This window comes from Vulpes vulpes, chromosome 4, assembly GCF_048418805.1.
Source record: "Vulpes vulpes isolate BD-2025 chromosome 4, VulVul3, whole genome shotgun sequence".
In the NCBI taxonomy this organism is placed as follows: domain Eukaryota; kingdom Metazoa; phylum Chordata; class Mammalia; order Carnivora; family Canidae; genus Vulpes; species Vulpes vulpes.
Window position 1 is genome coordinate 128604916 of NC_132783.1, and position 20881 is coordinate 128625796.

The 20881-nt window shown below is 32.6% G+C and overlaps 1 protein-coding gene and 1 pseudogene across 6 annotated transcripts in view; one reads left to right on the plus strand and one right to left on the minus strand.

Annotated features, from left to right (window-relative positions):
- RICTOR (RPTOR independent companion of MTOR complex 2) overlaps window positions 1–20881 on the plus strand; it is a 111540-nt gene that overhangs the window by 40772 nt on the left and 49887 nt on the right. For all 6 annotated transcript variants that reach the window (XM_072757041.1, XM_072757040.1, XM_072757044.1 and 3 more), the window contains 5 exons: window positions 5104–5168; window positions 6410–6541; window positions 13263–13326; window positions 17553–17679; window positions 20577–20746. In XM_072757041.1, the coding sequence (XP_072613142.1) occupies window positions 5104–5168; window positions 6410–6541; window positions 13263–13326; window positions 17553–17679; window positions 20577–20746 (558 nt within the window). The remainder of the gene's footprint in view (window positions 1–5103; window positions 5169–6409; window positions 6542–13262; window positions 13327–17552; window positions 17680–20576; window positions 20747–20881) is intronic.
- On the minus strand, window positions 16188–16471 carry LOC140598686 (large ribosomal subunit protein eL43-like; annotated as a pseudogene).

Sequence of the window (20881 nt, forward strand, 5' to 3'; positions counted from 1 at the left end):
CAGGGCTCATCCCACCAAGTGCCCTCCTTAGTGCCTGCTCATCACAGATTTTGTATTTTAAATAGGAGTTTTTGTAGTACTACTATTTAAGTATAAGCCTATTAGAATTAACTTAATTTAGTAGATTAATGCATCTAAAATGTTGTATAGTGTAGAACTCATTTGCAGAATTAAACTTCCTTTTAAAAAGTATGAAGAGAGGGTGCTAGTGATGTGATCCTATAACCATGTGAATGTCACACACCCATGCTTGCCTTCTGACATCATTTCACTAGATAAAGTAATGTGTGTAACAGACTGCTGATGAATATAATCTTAGTATCCTATTTTTAAAACTGAGAACATCCTTATAATCTAAAGACCTGTTTTTTTAAAGATGAAAGTATTTCAGCTCTTTACATTCTAAAAGTTCTCTTTTTCTATATTTAATCTCCTGTATTCATATTGAAAGCGCCAAAGGAATCTTGATTTTATTCTGGTTTTTAAAAACTTCAAAAATAGCATAAGCTAAATATAAAAAATTAAAATGGCATTGAACAATATATGGTAAAATGTGAAAGTCCTCTCTCACATAACCTTCCCATCCTCCCCACTGTGATGAAAATACCCTCTAGAGGTAATCACTAGAAAGTATTTTGCCCTCTCTGGTATGATTGTGTGTGTGTGTGTGTGTGTGTGTGTGTGTGTGTTTCATGGAGTTGTGAGAATTAAATGAGCTAAATGAAAAAATGTGTTTAATATAGTACTCAGTTTATTTACTATTTATTACATATGTGCAAAGGTTTTTTTAATGAGATCATGACATATATTGACTTAGAGTTTGCACTATTCCACTTTCCAATGTATCAGAATCCTTTCTTTTTGTAGAAATATGGACTTACTACTTTTTTGTAGCTGTCATGTATGTGTGTGGATACATACATATGTGTAGATGTATCCACACATAAATGTGAATGTATACAATATATACATAGTTGTACATATGCATGCAAACATAATGTAATTTAGTCATTCCACCATTAAAAAATGTTTCCCACTTCTTTTTGCTATTTTAAGTAATGTATAGTAACAGTCTTGTGTACTTTTTGTGCAAAATAGGATTTTAGAAGTGTGATTCCTTAGCCAAGAGCACTTGTACTTTTTATTTTAAAACCTGTTTCTAAAATGTGCTCTGAAAAGACCATGTTGTGAAATTGTTATGTTTTTGTTTTTTTAAAGTTTGGGTTAATTCTATTGCTTACTGGGGAGAACTATTCATTTAACCTTCAGAGCAATATGAGTAAAATGGGAATTATATAAAATTTCCCTGTTTTAATTGATCATTATATTTTTTAAAAATTAATTTTTTAAAGTAAGTTTGAGTTGGAGGGGTTCCTGGGTGGCTCAGTGGTTGAACATCTGCCTTTGGCTCAGGTCATGACCTTGGAGTCCTGGGATTGAGTTCCACTCAGGCTGCCCATGGGGAGCCTGCCTCTCCCCCTGCCTATGTATCTGCCTCTCTCTGCGTGTCTCTCATGAATAAATAAATAAAATCCTTTAAAAAAAAAAAAAGTTTGAGTTGGAATGTGTCCAGGGTCTAAATGATCATAATACATGAGCAATTCTTCTTCTTTTTAAAAATAATATACCATACAATGGCAATGCTAGTAATCTTAAATACCTGGAAATCTTAGTAAATCTTTAGTAAATACTAAATTATGTTTAATAGTGTCAGTAGTTAAAATTTTTTATATATCTTTGGATCCTTTGAAATAGATGGTTTTTGATATGTGTGTTTCTAGTGAACTGTTTTGGAAAAAATAATAATTTCACGTACTCATTTTATGTTGAAATAACCAGAATGCAATTCTCCACACTTTTGATTCATATCATTTTTGAGGCTAGAGAAATAAAATAAAGATAGTAATGCTTAGTTATTCTTTTATTTTTTGTATCCAATCTCCCCTTTTCCTTTGCCTCTGTATAAATAATTTTAATGCAGAATTGTAGTAACATTTTTCACAGTGGACTCTGGACTCAGACTGGTTTGGTTTGACTTCTGGCTTTACCACTTACTAATTTTTGGTATTGGGAAGTCATATTATCTACTATCTCTAAGACTCATTTGTCTTAATTTACAAAAATACTATTTTCTAGAATTAACAGGATTAATAGTCAATAAACTTTTGTTCCTGTTCATGAATTCTATATATAGATAGCCATCCTGAAGTTATGTAATGCATATTCATTGTAAACATTTCCAAAATACAGAAAAGCACAGAGAGGGAAATAAATCACCTGTGATTGCACTTTCATTATTGGTGTTAAAATTTTGATGTATAGGCTTTTTAAAGATATATTTTTTTAAATGTATTTAGGCTTTTAAAAAATGTATCTTTAAATATATATATATATTTTTAGGATTTCTACCTTGTCTTACTAGTACATTATGCATGTCTTTCCTTGTGTTTAAATATTATAATCTTGATGGCTACACAAATTTGCTCCTTTATGAACATTTTGTTTCCAGTTCCTTACCATTATAAATAATGTATGGCCCATTTTACAGTTTAGGTTATTTTGTTAATATAAATCACCAAAAGTAGATCCTGCCCCTAGCACATTTTTCCAGTTTATTTTACAAACTGTTTTCAGTTTATGATTCCACTGACAATGTATTGTCTTATTTGGTATAAATGTGTTAAAAAGCAATTTCTTTCCAGTTTGGTAAGCTTTCTTTCAGATAACTTTTTTTTTCAGCGTATTTGGTTCAGATTTTAAGAAACAGGAAATAAATCATGTCTATCAATTTTGCTTCTTCATTAAATTTTTTGTACATTTTCTTGGCCTCTTTTTAGTAGTTTTTCCCCAGTTTGTTTAGGCCTTTCACTTATGAGGTTCTATTTGTTGTTGTAGGCCCTACTTTGCTATGGGCAAGTGTAATGTTAAGGGCTGAATTGTGACCCCCAATTCATTTATTGAGCCCTCACCCCCAGTACCTCAGAATGTGTATGTATTTAGAGATACTCCCTTAAAGAGGCAATTAGGTAAAATTAGGTCATTTGGGTGATCCCTAATCCAATGTGACTGGTGTCCTGGTAAGAAAAGGAGATTAGTACACAAATAACACAAATATACATAGATGAGCAACCGTATAAAGACTGAGAGAACCAAGAGTACCTCAGAACAACTTCTCTCAAGATACATTGATCTTTAGCTTCCAGAATCATGAGAAAATAAATTTCAGTGTTTGAGCCACCTGGTCTGTGGTATTTGTTACAGCAGCCCCAGCAAACTAATATAAGGCTGTAACCTTTTGCTTATCATATTTTTGCAAATATTTTTGACTAATATGTTATTTAACTTTTAATTTTTAGTTTCTTTAGAGATATATAAACTTCTTTTGTCTCAAAGCTTAGGAAATCTTACAATTTAATTTAAAATCTGTTTAACAAATCCTCATCCATTTTTAAGTACTTACAATATTGTACAACAAAATGCAATAGAAATAATAAAAAAATTTCATACTGTTTGAAAGTTTAGTCTAAAGCTTGTTTATCATGTTTCAGAATTTTGAGGATTTTATAGGAATACCGGTATAACCATTTTGGATGAAGATCAGTGAACAAAAGCTTTTTAGATTGTCTTGCCTATTTGGTTATTTACGCAGTGTTTTCTTACCATACATATTATTTATATAGTCTTTTCTGCTATGAAAATATTGCAGTATCTGAGAGCTACTCTGAAGGGGAAAACGGTGTCTAAAGTGAAAAACTCACTAGATAGAAAATTAGCCAGATAAACAGAAAGACAGATAACTAGAAAATATTCAGCCAAAGCACAGAGATAAAAGAATGGAGGAAATAGAAAAGAGGTTTTAGAAATTTGCAGTATACACAAAAGGATCTGATATTTGAATTAACAGAAAAAGTAAGAGAAGAAATTGGGCAGAAGTAATTTTGAAGAGCTAATGTACAGAATTTTCTAAAACTAATAAAATATGTCAACCCAGAGAATTGGGAATTTCTATTTTTCCTAAGCAGGATAGATACAAAGAAAGCCACACCTGAATAGTAAGATTGCTGAAAACCAAAGATAGATAACAAAATCTTTAAAGGAGTCTGAAAAAAAGGATCTGACCTTCAGAGGAGCCAATAGTGAGACTGATAATCAGACATTTCAGTAGAGATAATGGACACCATCTTAAAGATTTTAGGAAAATATCAGCTAATGTAAAAATTTGTAAATCCAGCAAGATATTCTTCAAAAATAGAAGTGAAAAAGAATTTCTAGGCAAAGAAAAGTCAAAAGAATCTGTTACAAGCAACCTTGTGGCTAAAAATTAAATTAATAAAAACATTAAAACCAACAACAAACTGAGAATTCCTTAGAAGGAAGAGAGAGTATCCCATTACGATACCACTGACATGAAGAATAATGGAAAATGTGAATTTGTAGGTAAATACAAATTGATAGAGTAAAAATAACAGTAATGTGTTACAGGACTTGAGAGATAGAAAAAACATCAGTAAAGGGAAAGGTAAGGCAAGCAAATGAAGTGCAAGTGTCAAGAGTCTAGCATTGTTGAGGATATGGTAAAATAAATAGTTTCTGTTTAAACTAATTAACAATGCATGCTATAATCTCAGTGGGTAACCATTAAAAAATAATAGTAAATTTATTGAGAGGGAAAGGTGGAATAATAAAAAGTAATTGGTTGATTCAAATCAAAGTAAAGGGGCAATCGCTGGGTGGCTCAGCTGTTTAGCGCCTGCTTTTGGCCCAGGGCATGATCCTGGAGTTCCGGGATCAAGTCCCACATCGGGCTCCCTGCATGGAGCCTGTTTCTTCCTCTGCCTGTGTCTCTGCCTCTCTCTCTCTCTCTATTTCTCATGAATAAATAAATAAAATCTTTAAAAAAAATCAAAGTAAAGAGGAGGGTTAAAGAAATCTAAAACTGGCAGGTCAATAAAACAAGGCGATAAAAATAAATATGCATATTTGAACAAAAGGTATAGTTTCTGGAATTTTGTTAAAGAAAAATACCTTATTTTTCAGTCTAAAAAAGTAGTATAAATAGACAAAAATATATAACATTTTTGCATACTTTTGTTTTTCTGACAGCTTCTTTGTGATATTGGCCATAGTGAAGAAAAATTGGGTTTTAACTATGAGGATATCATAATTTGGTAAGTATAGTTAAGTTCCCTCTGTCACCCGCTGGATTTTAGTAATTTTTAACTAAAAGGATAGTATAGCATCTTAATCCACCTTATATTTGATTTTGTAGAAACAGTTGTTTGAACATTAGAAAAATTCAGGATCTCCAGCATTTTTGGTTATCCTGTTGTTCTTACTGATGCTTTGTAATTATCAAATAGTCTTTATTTTATTATACATATGATATTATTAATATTATATATATTATTCTTTAAAGAATCAAAGCTGGGGCAGCCCGGGTGGCTCAGTGGTTTAGCACCACCTTCAGTCCAGAGCCTGATCCTGGGGACCCAGGATCAAGTCCCACATCAGGCTCCCTGCAGGGAACCTGCTTCTCCCTCTGCCTGTGTCTCTGCCTCTGTGTATGTGTGTGTGTGTGTTTCTCAAGAATAAATAAATAAAATATTAAAAAAAAAAGAAAGCTAATGATGGGAAATACTTAAATTTCTAAATTAAATATGAAATTCATAGAACAAAAGCTCTTAAGTGTTCTTAAGAACACGAGTAAGAACCCGTACAGTTATCTCTAGACCTCCCTTAAGAAGTGTGTTTAGAGGATCCCTGGGTGTCTCAGCGGTTTAGCGCCTGCCTTTGGCCCAGGGTGTGATCCTGGAGACCTGGGATTGAGTCCCACATCAGGCTCCCTGCATGGAGCCTGCTTCTCCCTCTGCCTGTGTCTCTGCCTCTCTCTCTCTCGGTGTGTATCTCTCATGAATAAATAAATACAATCTTTAAAAAAAAAAAAAAAGAAGTGATTATGGCAAACTTGATTTTCTCAAGTCCATCAAAAGAGATACAATGTTATGATTTCATAGCCATCTTTTTGGTGTGCTTAGGAATTAAAATTTGTATAGTCTGTGCCTGTGGTCATAAAATATTAGTTTAAATCAGTGATTCTTTGAGAAGAGTGGAAGCAGGTAGACAGAGGGGAATGGGTTGTAGAGGCATAGGTACACCTTGAAATTTAATTTCCCATTACATAATAAAATTCAGAAGGCAGTAACAAATAATATTTTCTTGATTACTAAGAATCTGCTAAGGCAGCACAGATTAAGACTAAGTATTATTGAAATTCTATGGCTTGTAGTGAATAATTTTTATATATTTATAAAATAGTAGTTTTGCCTCTTTCACCTGGGGAAGAATTTGGTACCATAATTTTATGTATATTTGAAACTCATGCAGCAAAACTTTTTTTGTTCTTATGCAGTTTGCGGTTAGCTTTATTGAATGAAGCAAAAGAAGTGCGGGCAGCAGGGCTGAGAGCTCTTCGATATCTCATCCAAGACTCCAGTATTCTGCAGAAGGTGCTAAAATTGAAAGTGGACTATTTAATAGCGAGGTAATTGTCCTAGAATCGTCTGTGTTTTTAAAATTATGTATTAAGTTTTAACATACCTATCGTGAAGTTTACAAATTTTTAGTGTAAAGCCTGATGACTTTTACAGATATATACAACTAACTACCCTATTATCCTGAATAGATATTTTCAGTATCCCAGTCAAGTTCCCTTCTTTCCAACCAATTATTCTACCTTTTCTCATATGTACACCAGTTTCTCCATCATATAATGGAAAAATACATAGCTATTCTTTCCTGTATTTTATTTGTGAGATTATCCATGTTGTTTTTTTCTTAAGGATGTGTAATATTTTGTGTTATGAGTAGACTATAATTTTTTTCCATTCTCTTGGTGATTTTCTGGGTTGAGTTTTTGGCTATCTTGGATAAAGCTCCCTTGAACATTCTTGTAAGTGGACATAGCACTCTTTTTCTTAGGTGTACATGTAGGAGTGGAACTGCTGGGTCATACGTTTATGTCTATTTAGCTTTACTACATACTGCCAGTTTTCCATAGTGATGGTACTGATTTACTTATTTATTTATTTTTAAAAGATTTTATTTAATCACAAAAGACAGAGAGAGAGAGAGACAGAGGCAGGCTTTTGCAGGGAGCCTAACGTGGGACTCGATCCCAGGTCTCCAGGATCACACCCTGGGCCGAAGGCGTTGCTAAACCGCTGGGCCACCGGAGCTGCCCGATTGTACCGATTTATACTCCTACCAACAATGTTCGAGATTCCAGTCTCTCCACATTCTCATCAGCACTTGCTTTCAGTTTTTAATTGTAGACTTTCTGCTGTAGTGTTCATTATGACTTTCATTGTGTTTATAATTTACATTTCCCTAATGAGTAGTGATGTTAAGCACCTTTCATTTGTTTGTTGGCTATTTGAATATCCTCCTTGTCCTTTTGCTCATTTGTAAATTGGATTATCTGTCTATCTCATTATATAGGAGTTCTTGATGTTCTTCTGGATATGATTCCTTTCAGGTATATGTATTGACAATATCTTCTTCAAGTCTGTCTGTTTTGCCTTTCTCTCTTCCCAATTAATCCAATTTTATAGTTAGTGCCCGTGGACTCTTTGGAAGATATTACTCTGTTTTCCTCCAAAAGATTTTATTCCTTATGTTTAATTCGATGTCAGGTCATGATTCATTTTTATTTTTATGGATATGCAGTACATTTTAGCAAGATTTATTGAAAAGATTTTTCTCTCATGTCTAGACTAATGGCCCTTCTGTGGTAAACCAGATAACTCATATATCTGGGTCCATTTTTGTGTTCCCTGTTCTTTTTAGTCTATTTGTCTATTCTTGCCCCTGTTTCTCACTGTTTTAATGACTGTAGCTGGATAGTAAGTGTTAATATCTGTTGGTGTAAGTCTTCCACTTTTTCTTCCTTAAGAAGCTATTTTATGTTCTTCATTTTCTTTTTTTTTTTTATCTTCCTTTTTTTTTTTTTTTAAGATTTTATTAATTCATGAGAGACACATGAGAGGCAGAGACACAGGCAAAGGAAGAAGCAGGCTCCATGCAGGGAGCCCGACATGGGACTTGATCCTGGCTCTCCAGGATCATGCCCTGGGCTGAAGGTGACGCTAAACCACTGAGCCACCCAGGCTGCCCAGTGTTCTTCATTTTCATATGAATTTTAGAATCAACTTGTTCATGTCCTTAAAACATTCTGCGATTTTAGTAGTAATTGCATTGAAGTTCTAGATTAATTTGGGGTAATTGATATCTTAAGAACATTGAATATTCTAAACCTTTATTGATTTGGAGCCTTAATTTCTCTCCAGTATTTTGTAGTTTTCTGTGCAGAGGTCTTGCACATACTTGTTGCTATGTTTATTCTACAGTGTTTTTTTTATGAGAGTATTAATGTAAGTTTAATTTCTTCTTTTTCATTTTTTGCTTTTAATATATAGAAAAATAATTGTAGATTTTGGGTTTTGGTTTTTGGTTTGGATACCGAACTCTTATCTAGTGATCTTGCTAGAATCACTTTTCAAATCTAATTGTTTTAAAAATTCTTTTAGAGTTTCTATATACATAGCATTAATTGCAAATGATGAATGTTTTATTTCTCCCTTTCCAGTCCTTGTATCTTTCTTTTTCTTGCCTTATCACATTGGTTAGAATATTGCATTGACTAGAAATAGTGATAGTGGACAATTTGGTTTTGCTCCTGAACTTGGGTTGAAAGTATTCTGTATTTTGCTATAATTTATGATACTTGCTGTAGGCTTTTTGTGGATTTCTTTATGTTACTTGTTTGCATTTCTGAAGTAAACGCATATTCACTGTATGTTTTGTCCTTTTTAAGTATTAACTGAATTTGTTTTGCTAATATTTTGTGGGATAATTTTGTAGTTAAGTTCATGAGAGGTATTGGCCTATATTTTTCCATTCTTCTGTCCTTGTTTAGTTGTGGCATCAGGAGTTTTTTTGCTTGGTGAAACAACTAGGGAAATGTCCTGTTTTTTTTTTTTTTAATTTTTTAATTTTTTATTTATTTATGATAGTCACAGAGAGAGAGAGAGAGAGGCAGAGACACAGGCGGAGGGAGAAGCAGGCTCCATGCACCGGGAGCCTGATGTGGGATTCGATCCCGGGTCTCCAGGATCGCGCCCTGGGCCAAAGGCAGGCGCCAAACCGCTGCGCCACCCAGGGATCCCGGAAATGTCCTGTTTTTATGTAATAATTTATGTAAGATGAGTTTTCATTTTTTTCCCTCTATATGATTCATAGAATTGAGTTTGTTTGCTATCTTGAGATTTATCACATCTGTTCTTTGTTCTTATGTTTCTCTTTTTCTTTTGGAATAATGAAGAATTTCTTTTCCTCTTCTATTAATATCTGGGTTATAAAGTATTTTCGTCTTTTAGCAGTTGCCCTAGAGATTATAACTCATATCCTTGATATTAGGTTTAGCATTTTATTACAGCCAGAACAATGTAGGAAACCTTTTATAGTTTATATCATCTCCCTTCTGCTTTTTATATTATTGCTGTAGTTTATTTTTCCTACATGCATTTCTAGCCCTACAGGTTAGTTCTGCTTTGTTTTAAACTAGAACTATTGATATATTTTTTAAAAGATTTATTTATTTGAGAGAGAAAACGAAAGTGAGATGGAGTGAGAACGTGGGGGGAGGAGCAGAGGGAGAGAATCTTAAGTAGGCTCCCTGCTGAGTGCAGAAACCAAGGCAGGTGTTCATCTCACCACCCAGGAGCTCATGACCTAAGCTGAAACCAAGAGTAGGTTGCTTAACTTACTGAGCCACCCAAGTGCCCCTTAACTGGAACTACGGATGTTTACCTATGTTACTTACCCATTGCATTATCCTTCTTTCCTTGCATTTGTACATATTCATTTATCTTGTATCACTTTGTTTGATGAATTTCCTTTACTGTTTTTTTTTATAATGCTAGTCTACTCAAGATTATTTCATCTTTTTTTTTTTTTTGTCTGTAAATGCCTCTACTTTATAGTCTTCATATATGAAGGGACTTCCTTTTCTATTTTAAGAAATTTTTTTAAATTTAAATTTTTTGTTTTTCTTTTTGTATTTAAGTTCAGTTAATTAACATATAATATATTATTGGTTTCAGAGGTAGAGGTCAGTGATTCATCAGTCTTCTATAATACCCAGTGCTCATTTCCTCATGTAACTTCCTTATTGTCCATCACCCAGTTACCCCATCCTCCTACCCCCTTGACTTCTAGCAACCTTCATTTTGTTTCCTATGACTAAGAATCTCTTATGCTTTGTCTCCCTGATTTTGTCTTATGTTTTTCCTCTCTTTGCCTATGGTCCTGTTTTGTTTCTTAAATTTCACATATAAGTGAGATCATATGATAATTGTCTTTCTCTGATTTACTTACTTTGTTTAGCATAATATCCTCTCGTTCTATCCATGTCTTTGCAAATGGCAAGATTTTTTTGATGGCTGAGTAGTATTCCATTGTATATATATACCACATCTTTATCTGTTCAACTGTGGATGGACATCTGGACTCTTTCTGTAGTTTGGCTATTGTGGACGCTGCTGCTATAAACATTGGGGTACAGGTGCCCCTTCAGATTACATTTGTGTCTTTGGGGGTAAATACTCACTAGTGCAGTTACTGGGTCATAGGGAAGCTCTATTTTCAACTTTTTGAGGAACCTCCATACTGTTTTCCAGAGTGGCTGCACCAACTTGCATTCCTACCAACATTGTACAGGGGTTCCTTTTTCTCTGCATCCTCGCCAACATCTGTCATTTCTTGACTTGTTAATTTTAGCCGTTCTCACTGTTATGAAGTGGTATCTATCTCATTGTGGTTTTGATTTCTATTTCCCTGCTGGCTAAGTAATGTCAATCATTTTTTCATGTGTCTGTTGGCCATTTGTATGTCTTCATTGGAGAAATGTCTGTTCATGTCTTCTGCCCATTTCTTGATTGGATTATTTGTTCTTTGGGTGTTGAGTTTTATAGGTTCTTTATAGATTTTGGATACTAGTCCTTTATCTGATACGTTATTTGCAAATATCTTCTCATGTTCTGTCAGTTGTCTTTTGATTTTGTTGACTTGTTTCCTTTGCTGTGCAAAAGCTTGAAAGCTATTTTATGGCTAGTTCCTATTTTTCAGTGCTTTAAGTAAGTTTTTGTCTTCTGGATTTTTCTTTTTAACCTGGTGAATGGTTAAGTTGTCTCTTGTTGCTTATTTGAAGTGATGTATTTTTTTCTCTACTTTAAGGTTTTCTTCTGTTCTATCCTTTATTCTCCTATATCCTCTCGTTCTCCAGCTGTGTAGTGTTGGATCTGTTCAGTTCCCACATGTCTCTGATATCCTTACTATATTTTCAGTTTTTGTTGTTAATCTTTGTGCTTCAGTTTGTTTACTTTGTACTGTTTTTTCCCCTCCATCTTGCTAGTAAACCAGTCTCTTCAATTTTTACTTTCAGTTACATATTTCTGTGATTTGTTTTACTCTTATTTAAAGATTTTAGGTCACTGCATTATTTCTCCATCTTTCTTTCTATTTACTGAGCGTATTTACCATAGTGAATTTTAGCCTTCTTATGCCAACACCAATATGTGAATCACCTGTGTTCTGTTTCTATTGTCATTTTCTTTTCTTGGTTTTTAGTTACTTGGCCCTTTGTTTATTTTAAAGCACACTTCATATTATTACATGATTGGATGTGAACATTGCATATTCAAAATATTTAGCTCCGGGTTCATACAGTTTTCCTTTTAAGATTGTTAAGCTTTATTCCGGAATGTTGATGTATCACACTGATTTAGTTGAAGTTTAGTTTTTAGCTTTCCCTTTGATCTATGGAGTGGCTGTTGGGATCTCAAATGGCTGTTGTAGATGTTTAGCAGAACCTCTTCACCTTGAGCAACCTTGAGCTGTAATGTCTATCTTAGGGTGTTATATACCTACTGAAATTTCTGCCTACTTCTTTAGCTTCTTGACAGTAAAGCTTTTTATTTGTTTTTTTGGATTTTTACCCTGCATTTGCACAACACAGAGATTGGCAAGTGCCTTGGAGAAGAGATTACATGAAGATTTGCATTCACTTTCCTATATTTTCTTTTCTCTGGGATTTTTTTCCCTCAAGTCACAGCCACCTTGACTGCACTAAAGTTCAACCTGTCTCTCCAGACTAGCAAAAATTTTGCTTTCTGCTAGGACTTCATTCCCCTAAAACTGGGGATTGACAGGTGCCCTTAGGGACAAAGCCTGGTTGGGTGTGGAACTTGTACGTCTTTTTCCAAGGATTATTATCCATTGCCCTTTTAATAGTTTTAAAAAAGTATTTTGTTTAACCTTTACAGTTGTTTTTGGCTATGGAGATGGTCTGATCAAGCCTCTTTAGTGTGGCCACCAATTGAATTGTGTGTATATTTACTTCTTAATAAAATTGTTTTAGATTTAATTGTATTCAGATAGGAAAAATGCTTTTAAGTAAAAATTAATTATTCTGCTACATAAACCAGTTTCTTAAGAAATTGACTAATAAATTTTACAGAGAAATGTCAGTCAAGAGATACCTGATTGAGCATTAAGCTTTGAAGTGTGTTTAGATATTAAATTATATTTGGTGAAATAGAGTTACTATGGCTAGTATGTAAGACTTTTAACATAGTCATAATAAATAAAATATGTAGGCCCTGAATAAGATTAATTTTTTTTTAAGTAGGCAGGCTCCATGCCCAGTGTAGAGCCAACACAGGCCTTGAACTCACAACCCTGAGATCAAGACCTGAGCTGAGATCAAGAGTCAGTGGCTCAACCAATTGAGTCACCCAGATGCCCCTAAAATCATATTTAAATTAAAACATGAGCTGGAAATGTTTTTCCTCCACAATTTTTATAAAACTCCAAATTTTATCAAAGATAGGTGAATTTTTTTTCACTATATTTCCGATACCTTTGTTTTGTATGTATATTACTTTTCTATTGATATGTATAATTCTGTAAATTATTTACTGTGTTCTTTTCTGGAGTTTTAAATAGTTTTGAAATGCTTTATCATAGCAAATATTTATCATAAGAGAGCTAGATGTAAGTTAACTAAATAAATATCTGCTGGTATTGAAAAATCACATATGTTAAAATTTTAAAATACTGTATTAACATTTTGAAGATGGGTCTGATCTGTTAGTGTTACACAAAAAATTGTTTATCAATAACTAAGTATTTTGTGTATTATTTAGGTGCATCGACATACAGCAGAGCAATGAAGTAGAGAGGACACAAGCACTTCGATTAGTCAGAAAGGTGCGTTCTATATCTGAGAGTAAAAAACGGATTTGGGGGTTTTATTTCAAATATTTTACATTTTTAGATTTAGACTTTGTGAAATCTTCATTAAAATTTAAAGGTTAAATTCTCATTAAACATTTTTGTTAAAATTATATGAGATAAATAGGTCTGTTAAACTTAGAGGTAAGCATAAATGTTTTGTGTAATTATTCTGTGTGATTGGGTACAGGTAGGACAATATTTTTTAATAAAATATTCACTCTGAAGAATACAGTATTCCCCCCCACCACAACCCTTATCCGCAGTTTTGGTTACCTGAGGTCAACTGTGGTTTTCCTTCTGCTATATGGTCAGAAGGTCTGTAGTAGCCTAATGTTAATGTCACAGTATCTACATCATCACTTCACTCATCTCATCACATAGGCATTTTTATCATCTCACATCACCAGAAGAAAGGTGACTAGTACTAATAGCTATTTTGAGTGACTCCATTCATATAAATTTTATTATAGTATAATTGTTCTATTTTATTGTTGTTAATCTCTTGCTGTGCCTAATTTATAAGTTAATTTTTATTGTAGGTATGTATATACAGTAAAAATAGTATACTTGACCCTTGAACAACACAGATTTGAGCTTTATTTTTATTTTTTTAAAAGATTTTATTCATTGAGAGACACAGAAGAGAGAGAGGCAGAGACACAGGCACAGGCAGAGGGAGAAGCAGGCTTCATGCAGGAAGTCTGATATGGGACTCAATCCCAGGTCTCCAGGATCACACACTGGGCTGAAGGCAGCGCTGAACTGCTGAGCCACCTGGGCTGCCCAGATTTGAGCTTTATAAGTTTACTTTATATATGTAAATTTTTTCAATAAATACAGAACTGTAAATTTATTATCTCTTATGATTTTCTTAACATTTTCTTTAGCCTCCTTTATTGTAAGAATATAGTATACAATACAAAATATGTGTTGTTGATGTTATTGGTGAGGCTTTCCATCAGCAGTGAAGTTTATATATCGAGTTCAATATTGTCTGTGGTTTCAGTATCCACTGGGGGTCTTGGAACATATCCCCCCTGGCTAAGGGAGTGGGGAAGAACTACTGTACTTCTTCCTTTAGTAGACGTAAAAGTGAAATTGCTGCTTTTTTGGTACATTATTGGAGAAAGAGAATTACTTGTTCCCTACCCTACTTTTGTATATTTAGACTTAATACCGTTAAATGGATGTCACAAATAGTTACAGCCTGGTTGTTTTGAAGACAAATTTAGATACAGTCCATAGACAGTTTGAGTAAGCAGTTCAAACCATTGTACAGGATAGATCAGAATCTAAATTCTGCAATAGAATGTGTTAAGGATAATCCGTAATGCTTCTAATGAGAGGTTTTCAAGGCATTTTTTGTTGTTACTTAATGTGATACCCTAATGGCAAAGCAGTGAATTAAGAGTTAACTTGGTTAAGACATAGTTATGTAAGAATTTTTTCCTGTTTCATCCTAAGTATCCTGTATAATCCTAAACATTTATGAGACTTATGTAGTATATAGTTGTTTTAATGTAAAAACATCTAAAATTATTTAAATTACTTTTAAAAATAAAAATTTTAACCCTTTTCCTTTTTACCTATCTTTGAATTCAGTTCATACTTCAGAATGATAGAATGTTAAATTTGTACATTAACTAGATCTCCTCTTTCCTTTTTTCTTCCAATTGTCCAACTTGTGGTTAGTAATAGTACCCACAGGTGAGCAAAGTAAGGAAGAGATAGATAGATGAATGTCTTAAAAGAAATTTGCGATTCTAGTAAAAGTAATATTGAAGATAGATTATGATATTTTTATTATAGCTAAACTGTTACATTTGGACTGTGATATTTGGCTCTTCAAATTTAAATTTAAAAATTACATTTATGGTTTTTACTCATAGCCTTTCCTACTGCCATGATTTTGAGAATCACGATAAGAAAATAAAATTTGTTTCTGAAAAACCTAGAGTAACTATTTGGTTATTTGAGGTATATGTCTCAATATTTACCCTACTAGGAATTATAAGTGAGCAATTAAATTATATATTAACATATTAAAAATTAACAATAAATCCATCACATACAAACATTTTTATAAAAATATATTTTCCAAAAAGAAACTTAGCAGAATGGCATTATTTTAGATCTTTGCAAATGTCTTTAGTGTTTGTCTTGGTGGACAGGAGTATCTGGATTGTCATATTTGTTTCTTCATTCAATCTGTTGTGATTTCATGTTCATTGGAGCCTTTGGAAAACTTCAGTATATATTTGTGAAAGGTTGAGAGTAAAAAAGACAAATAATGTCTTAGAATTGTTATGAAAATAGTTTTAACTTCACAGAATCTCTGAAAATACCCTAGAGACCCTGTTTCCTGGACCATACTTGAGAATTGCTCCCTAAAAATTACATTCAGAAGAAAAGACAATGCCAGATAGATTCAAACAATTAAATTCAGCTTCTTTGAATTATTCAGTAAATACTTCATTTCAGTTTTATTAAATGTTTTGATATGTTATAATTTAGTTTATAAACAGCCTAGTAAAAGTGAACAGGCCCTTAACAATTTAATAATGCTATTACAAAACTATTTTCTTCTGTTATTTTCTGAAATACAGAGTGAATTGAGGCAGATATCATTTATGAATCCAAGAGCAGAGAATTGCTTATACCTGGCAGTAGGATATAGACTCAGAAGAACGTGGCAAGGGTTCCTCCTTGGTTTAGCTAAAAGCAGATAGAGTTAAAAGGAAAGCATACTTGTTGAATGAATGCATAGTGGCCTCTATTTCCATTCGTTTGTTTAAATTTTATTACGTAAATTAACCCATCTATTATAGGCTAGCAATGTTTCAAATGGTGGAGCTTCTACTGGTCTTTCAACTCCTTCAGTCTTCTGATGGCAGACTTTACTATGATGGCAGAAGTGATGTTGTAGGTCCAGGCGCGAACGGCTGCCGTCCTCCTGCAGGAGCCACAATGCCAGATGCCCACAGCTTGCCTTTTCATCCTTGGCGTACTGACTAATTTCAATCTTCACCATTTTCCTGAGGGAGGCCCCATAAGGGGTCCCATATTTACCCACGATTCCAACCTTCTTGGAGTATCTTCTCATTTTCCCCCATTCTCCAATCCAGAGAATCCTTCTTGGTTTTTGTCTCTCTTGTTTTCTATATAATTTTCCCACTTTTCAGTGTTAATTGAAAATTGAAATTCTACTCACTGCCTAATTTAAGCCATCAATTTTCCTAATATATTATTTCTATGTTCATGTAATAAGAGATTAGTGTATTACAGATTTTTTACATTTGAAAGAGATTCACTTAGGGAATCATTGCCCTTGATTTATAGGATTATCTATCCAGTAATATCCAGTAAAGATTAATTATCCCTACTCCAGAGATGTGTTATTTTGAAATACTCCATCTACCAGTTTTTGTTTATTAAACAGTCATTGGCTACATAATTTGTTTTCTTTATTATTTCCAAACTGAAGAGATATTATGTTTTCAGTATTCCAATTATTGCCATTTAAACTTTTCATTTAAAGTAAAATTCATCGAAAGTTTTGTTACCAAAAACATACTATTTGCATCATACTTTTTGAAATCTTAGAAATAGCTTACAGATTACTAACTTTGCTTTTTGCCATAGCAACAAATAAGGGTTAGAGATAGGGAGATTATCAGGAATCTGTTGCAGTAAAATGAGAAAGAATGAGGGCCCAAATCAGAGTTTGATAGGAGAGATAGGAAAGAGAATATGGATAGTGAAGTAAATTGGTAGGACAGGGTTTGGTGGTGATTATATATGGGGAAGAATCAGGAATGGAATAGTACAGTAGTATGTTGACAGTTCTTGTTACCACTCATTTTCTTTGTCTAGGTACTGAAAAGTTGTATAAAATATAGTTCCTATTTGAGAGGAGCTTAGAATCTCAGAAACATTGAATCTTGTCATTTAATTGACTGATAGTCTGAACTATTAGGGGAAAAAAAGCCAGCATTTTCCCACAGTAATGGTTGTTAATATTTATTGGATCAATTTTTAGTTGTAGTAACCCTTTGCAATGTTCATAGGAAGAGGATTAAAATTGATGCCTGGATCTTATAAATGTTCAATGGTTATTAACACCTCAATCAGAACAAAATTGGTTTTAAACATGTATTTTGAAGTAAATAACTTATTTTTCTGATTCTTCCCTGTTACAGATGATTACTGTGAATGCTTCCTTGTTTCCTAGCTCTGTAGCCAACTCTTTAATAGCAGTTGGAAATGATGGACTTCAAGAAAGAGACAGAATGGTCCGAGCATGCATTGCCATTATCTGTGAACTAGGTCAGAATTTTCTTCAAGTAATAAAAATGAAGCATTTTAGAAAGTGTGTGTGTGTGTGTGTGTGTGTGTGTGTGTGTGTGTGTGTATGAATGTAACATTTTTTTAAAGGTGAACTGGGTCAGAATTTTCTCCAAGTAATAAAAGTGTAATAATGTTTTAGAAAAAATATGACATTTTAAATGCCTTTCACATATGAATTCTTAGTTATTGGCACAAAGATATGAAAAGATTAGTTTATAGGAATATAAGAATTGTCCAAATTCCAGTGTTTAGATTAAAATCTGGTTCTCAGACATTATTAACTATACTATATCTTGATATGGATTAAAAAATAATCATACATTTAAAAAAATTTAAATGCAAGAAGATTAAAGAGTTAAATGGGGAAAAAAACAGGAAAAAAATGGATGAGTATCTGATCATTGTAAGGAAAAGGAGTCTTGAGTTAACAAAAGAAATAGATTCCAGCAGCAACAGATTTTAATATAAAGAGACAAACATGCAGTGGTACAACGAACAAAAAATAAATGTTACAAACATGCTAGGGAAATAACATTTATATACAGATGAGTAGGGAAAATAAATAATTCTCAAAGAAATACATGGCTAATCAATATTTAAAAGGCTCAACCGCACTTAAAACCAAAATACAATTTTAAATGATAAGATAGTTTTTTCCCACCAAAGGTAGAGGTGGCATAGGTCCTGTTGACTCTTGATGTAATAAAGAAATTAATAACAAAATTGTAAACTAAATATAAGAGTATCAAACCCTATTATTGAAGATATAAAGGTGTACTGTTCTCAGTACCTATTAATTTAAAGACACTTAAAAATTTAATTAAAAATGTTTCGAAAATAAAAATATTTGACGAGTCAGTGTAGGGGGTGCTTGGAAAGCTATACCCTGAGTTAACTTCTTATCTTAAAATGCTTTTATAAGTAAGCAAAAAGCAATGAAAATGTGTGTGAGCCCAAGAAATAGAAAAAGAAGGAAAGAAAATCAATTTTAAAGTAAGCAGGAGGAAAGCAACAATGAAACGAAGGGATCTAATTAGAGAACAAAATTGATTATTTGAAATAATCTGAGTTAGTTGTAGAGAAACATGAATGGTATATAAACATACACTAGTGGTTGAAAAACACAAGTCAGAAACAAAAGAGTAATATACAAATGAGGAAGAAAAAGAAGTTTTTAAAATTATGAAATAATTTTTTAATAATTTGAAAGTCTTATTAAAATGAATGGGTTTTCAGAGAAAATTTTATTTCCAGTTGACTCAAAATAATAGAATATACAATAGATCAAAAACTAAGACTCATTCAGGTAGTTTTGTTTTAAAAATATTGTTTCAAGAACAGTTCTTATAATCTAATTAAAAGTACTCAAATATGGAAACCTACCAATTTTTTAATGGAACTATCATTTTATATGCATATACACATAGGATGACACATATACACATACCTATACACATAAAATAATTAGAAACCTCATTTGTTAATATTCTAGAATATTTCAAATCAGCACTGTATTATTCTTAGTGGTGGATCTCTGTAAATATTACCAACTTTTAACTCCTAATTAGTATTGCTAAAAACTTTCAACCAGGTTAGTAAATGAAAATAATAAGTGAAGTTTACATGTTATGGGTGAGATATATCTAGTAAACTCTTATCAACGGAAAAATGGAACTTAAGTAATTCAAAACAGTAGAAATGTGAAAATATAGATTTGATCAACTTATTTTGTGTTTCAGCAATAAAATCAGTAAATTTATTGGAGAAAAAAGTTACCACTTCCAAAGTAGAAAACTATATATAACAAACTTACTAAGAAATATGTATGACTTGTGTATGTGTTTTTTGGAGGTAGGGTATTTTTGACACTTGAATTTGTCCAGTTGATTCTTAATAACGGAAATTGTGGTCTGTATACTGGAGGGGGGGTACTGATTGAAAAGTGGTGTAAGGGAACTTTCTAGGATGGTGAAATTTCTGTATGTTGATTGGATATTAGTTACAAGAGTATAAAACTTGTTCAAAATTTTTTGAACTGTGCCATTAAGTTGTGTGAATTTTACTGTATGTAGTTATATATAACTCAATTTAGAAAAAAAAATAAAAGAAAATTCTAAAATTAAGCTAGAATAAACAAGAGAGATCCGGTTATGAAAACATTTTTGAGAAACAAAAATAGAAGGGAAAAGTTTTTTTAAAAGTTGATTTTTACAAAAACTATTAAGCTAGGTTATTAAGAGAAAAAGTGAAAAGATTGAGTTGCAGATTCTGATATACAGAAAAATTTAGTATATCAAAAGGATAAAAATCAGTTTGGGAAGCATACTGGGATAACTTAAACATTTGGGAAAAAATGAGTTTATCAATATGCAGCAAAACTCAGTTTCCTAACAGATCGAAAACTGGAATGTTAATCATGAACTCCTTTAAAACCCATATATGTATGTGCCGGTATAATCAGAAAATGCCTCTTTGAAGTGAGGGAGGAGTTTCTGAGTTTAAAATCTGAGATTAAAATCTAAAGTTAAAATCTAAAGCGAAATTAAAATCTAAAGCAGATGAAAGATTTGAAATAGATGAAAAGCTAACATATTCCTATTAAGTGAACAGTTTCTTGCAATTGATAAGAAGAACCATTCTAGTAAAATACAGACAAAGGATATAAAAAAATCAATTCAGAGACATTAAAAAAAACCAGAGTTTTGGAAAGAGTATATTCAGTGACTCTTATTAGATATATTTTATCTACATTTTAATTCTTTGGCTAGAAAGTTTTTCAAGTCAGAAAGGAAATTAAGTTTCAGGATAAAATCCCAGGTTTCTAATTACTAAAAAGTAATAACTTACCCCTTAAGTTTTTCCTTTTTTTATTTTAGCACTTCAGAATCCAGAGGTGGTGGCCCTTCGAGGTGGACTAAACACCATCTTGAAAAATGTGATCGATTGCCAATTAAGTCGAATAAATGAGGCCCTCATTACTACAATTTTGCACCTCCTTAATCATCCGAAGACCCGACAATATGTGCGAGCTGATGTAGAATTAGAGGTAGGAACTTTAATATCTTTTCTAGTTTTACAACATGAGTTTAAATACATACCTAGGCTTATTTTGAAATTTTTAAGTTAATAGATGCAGCACAACATTAATCATCAAACATAAATTAAGACTAGCTTATCCCCC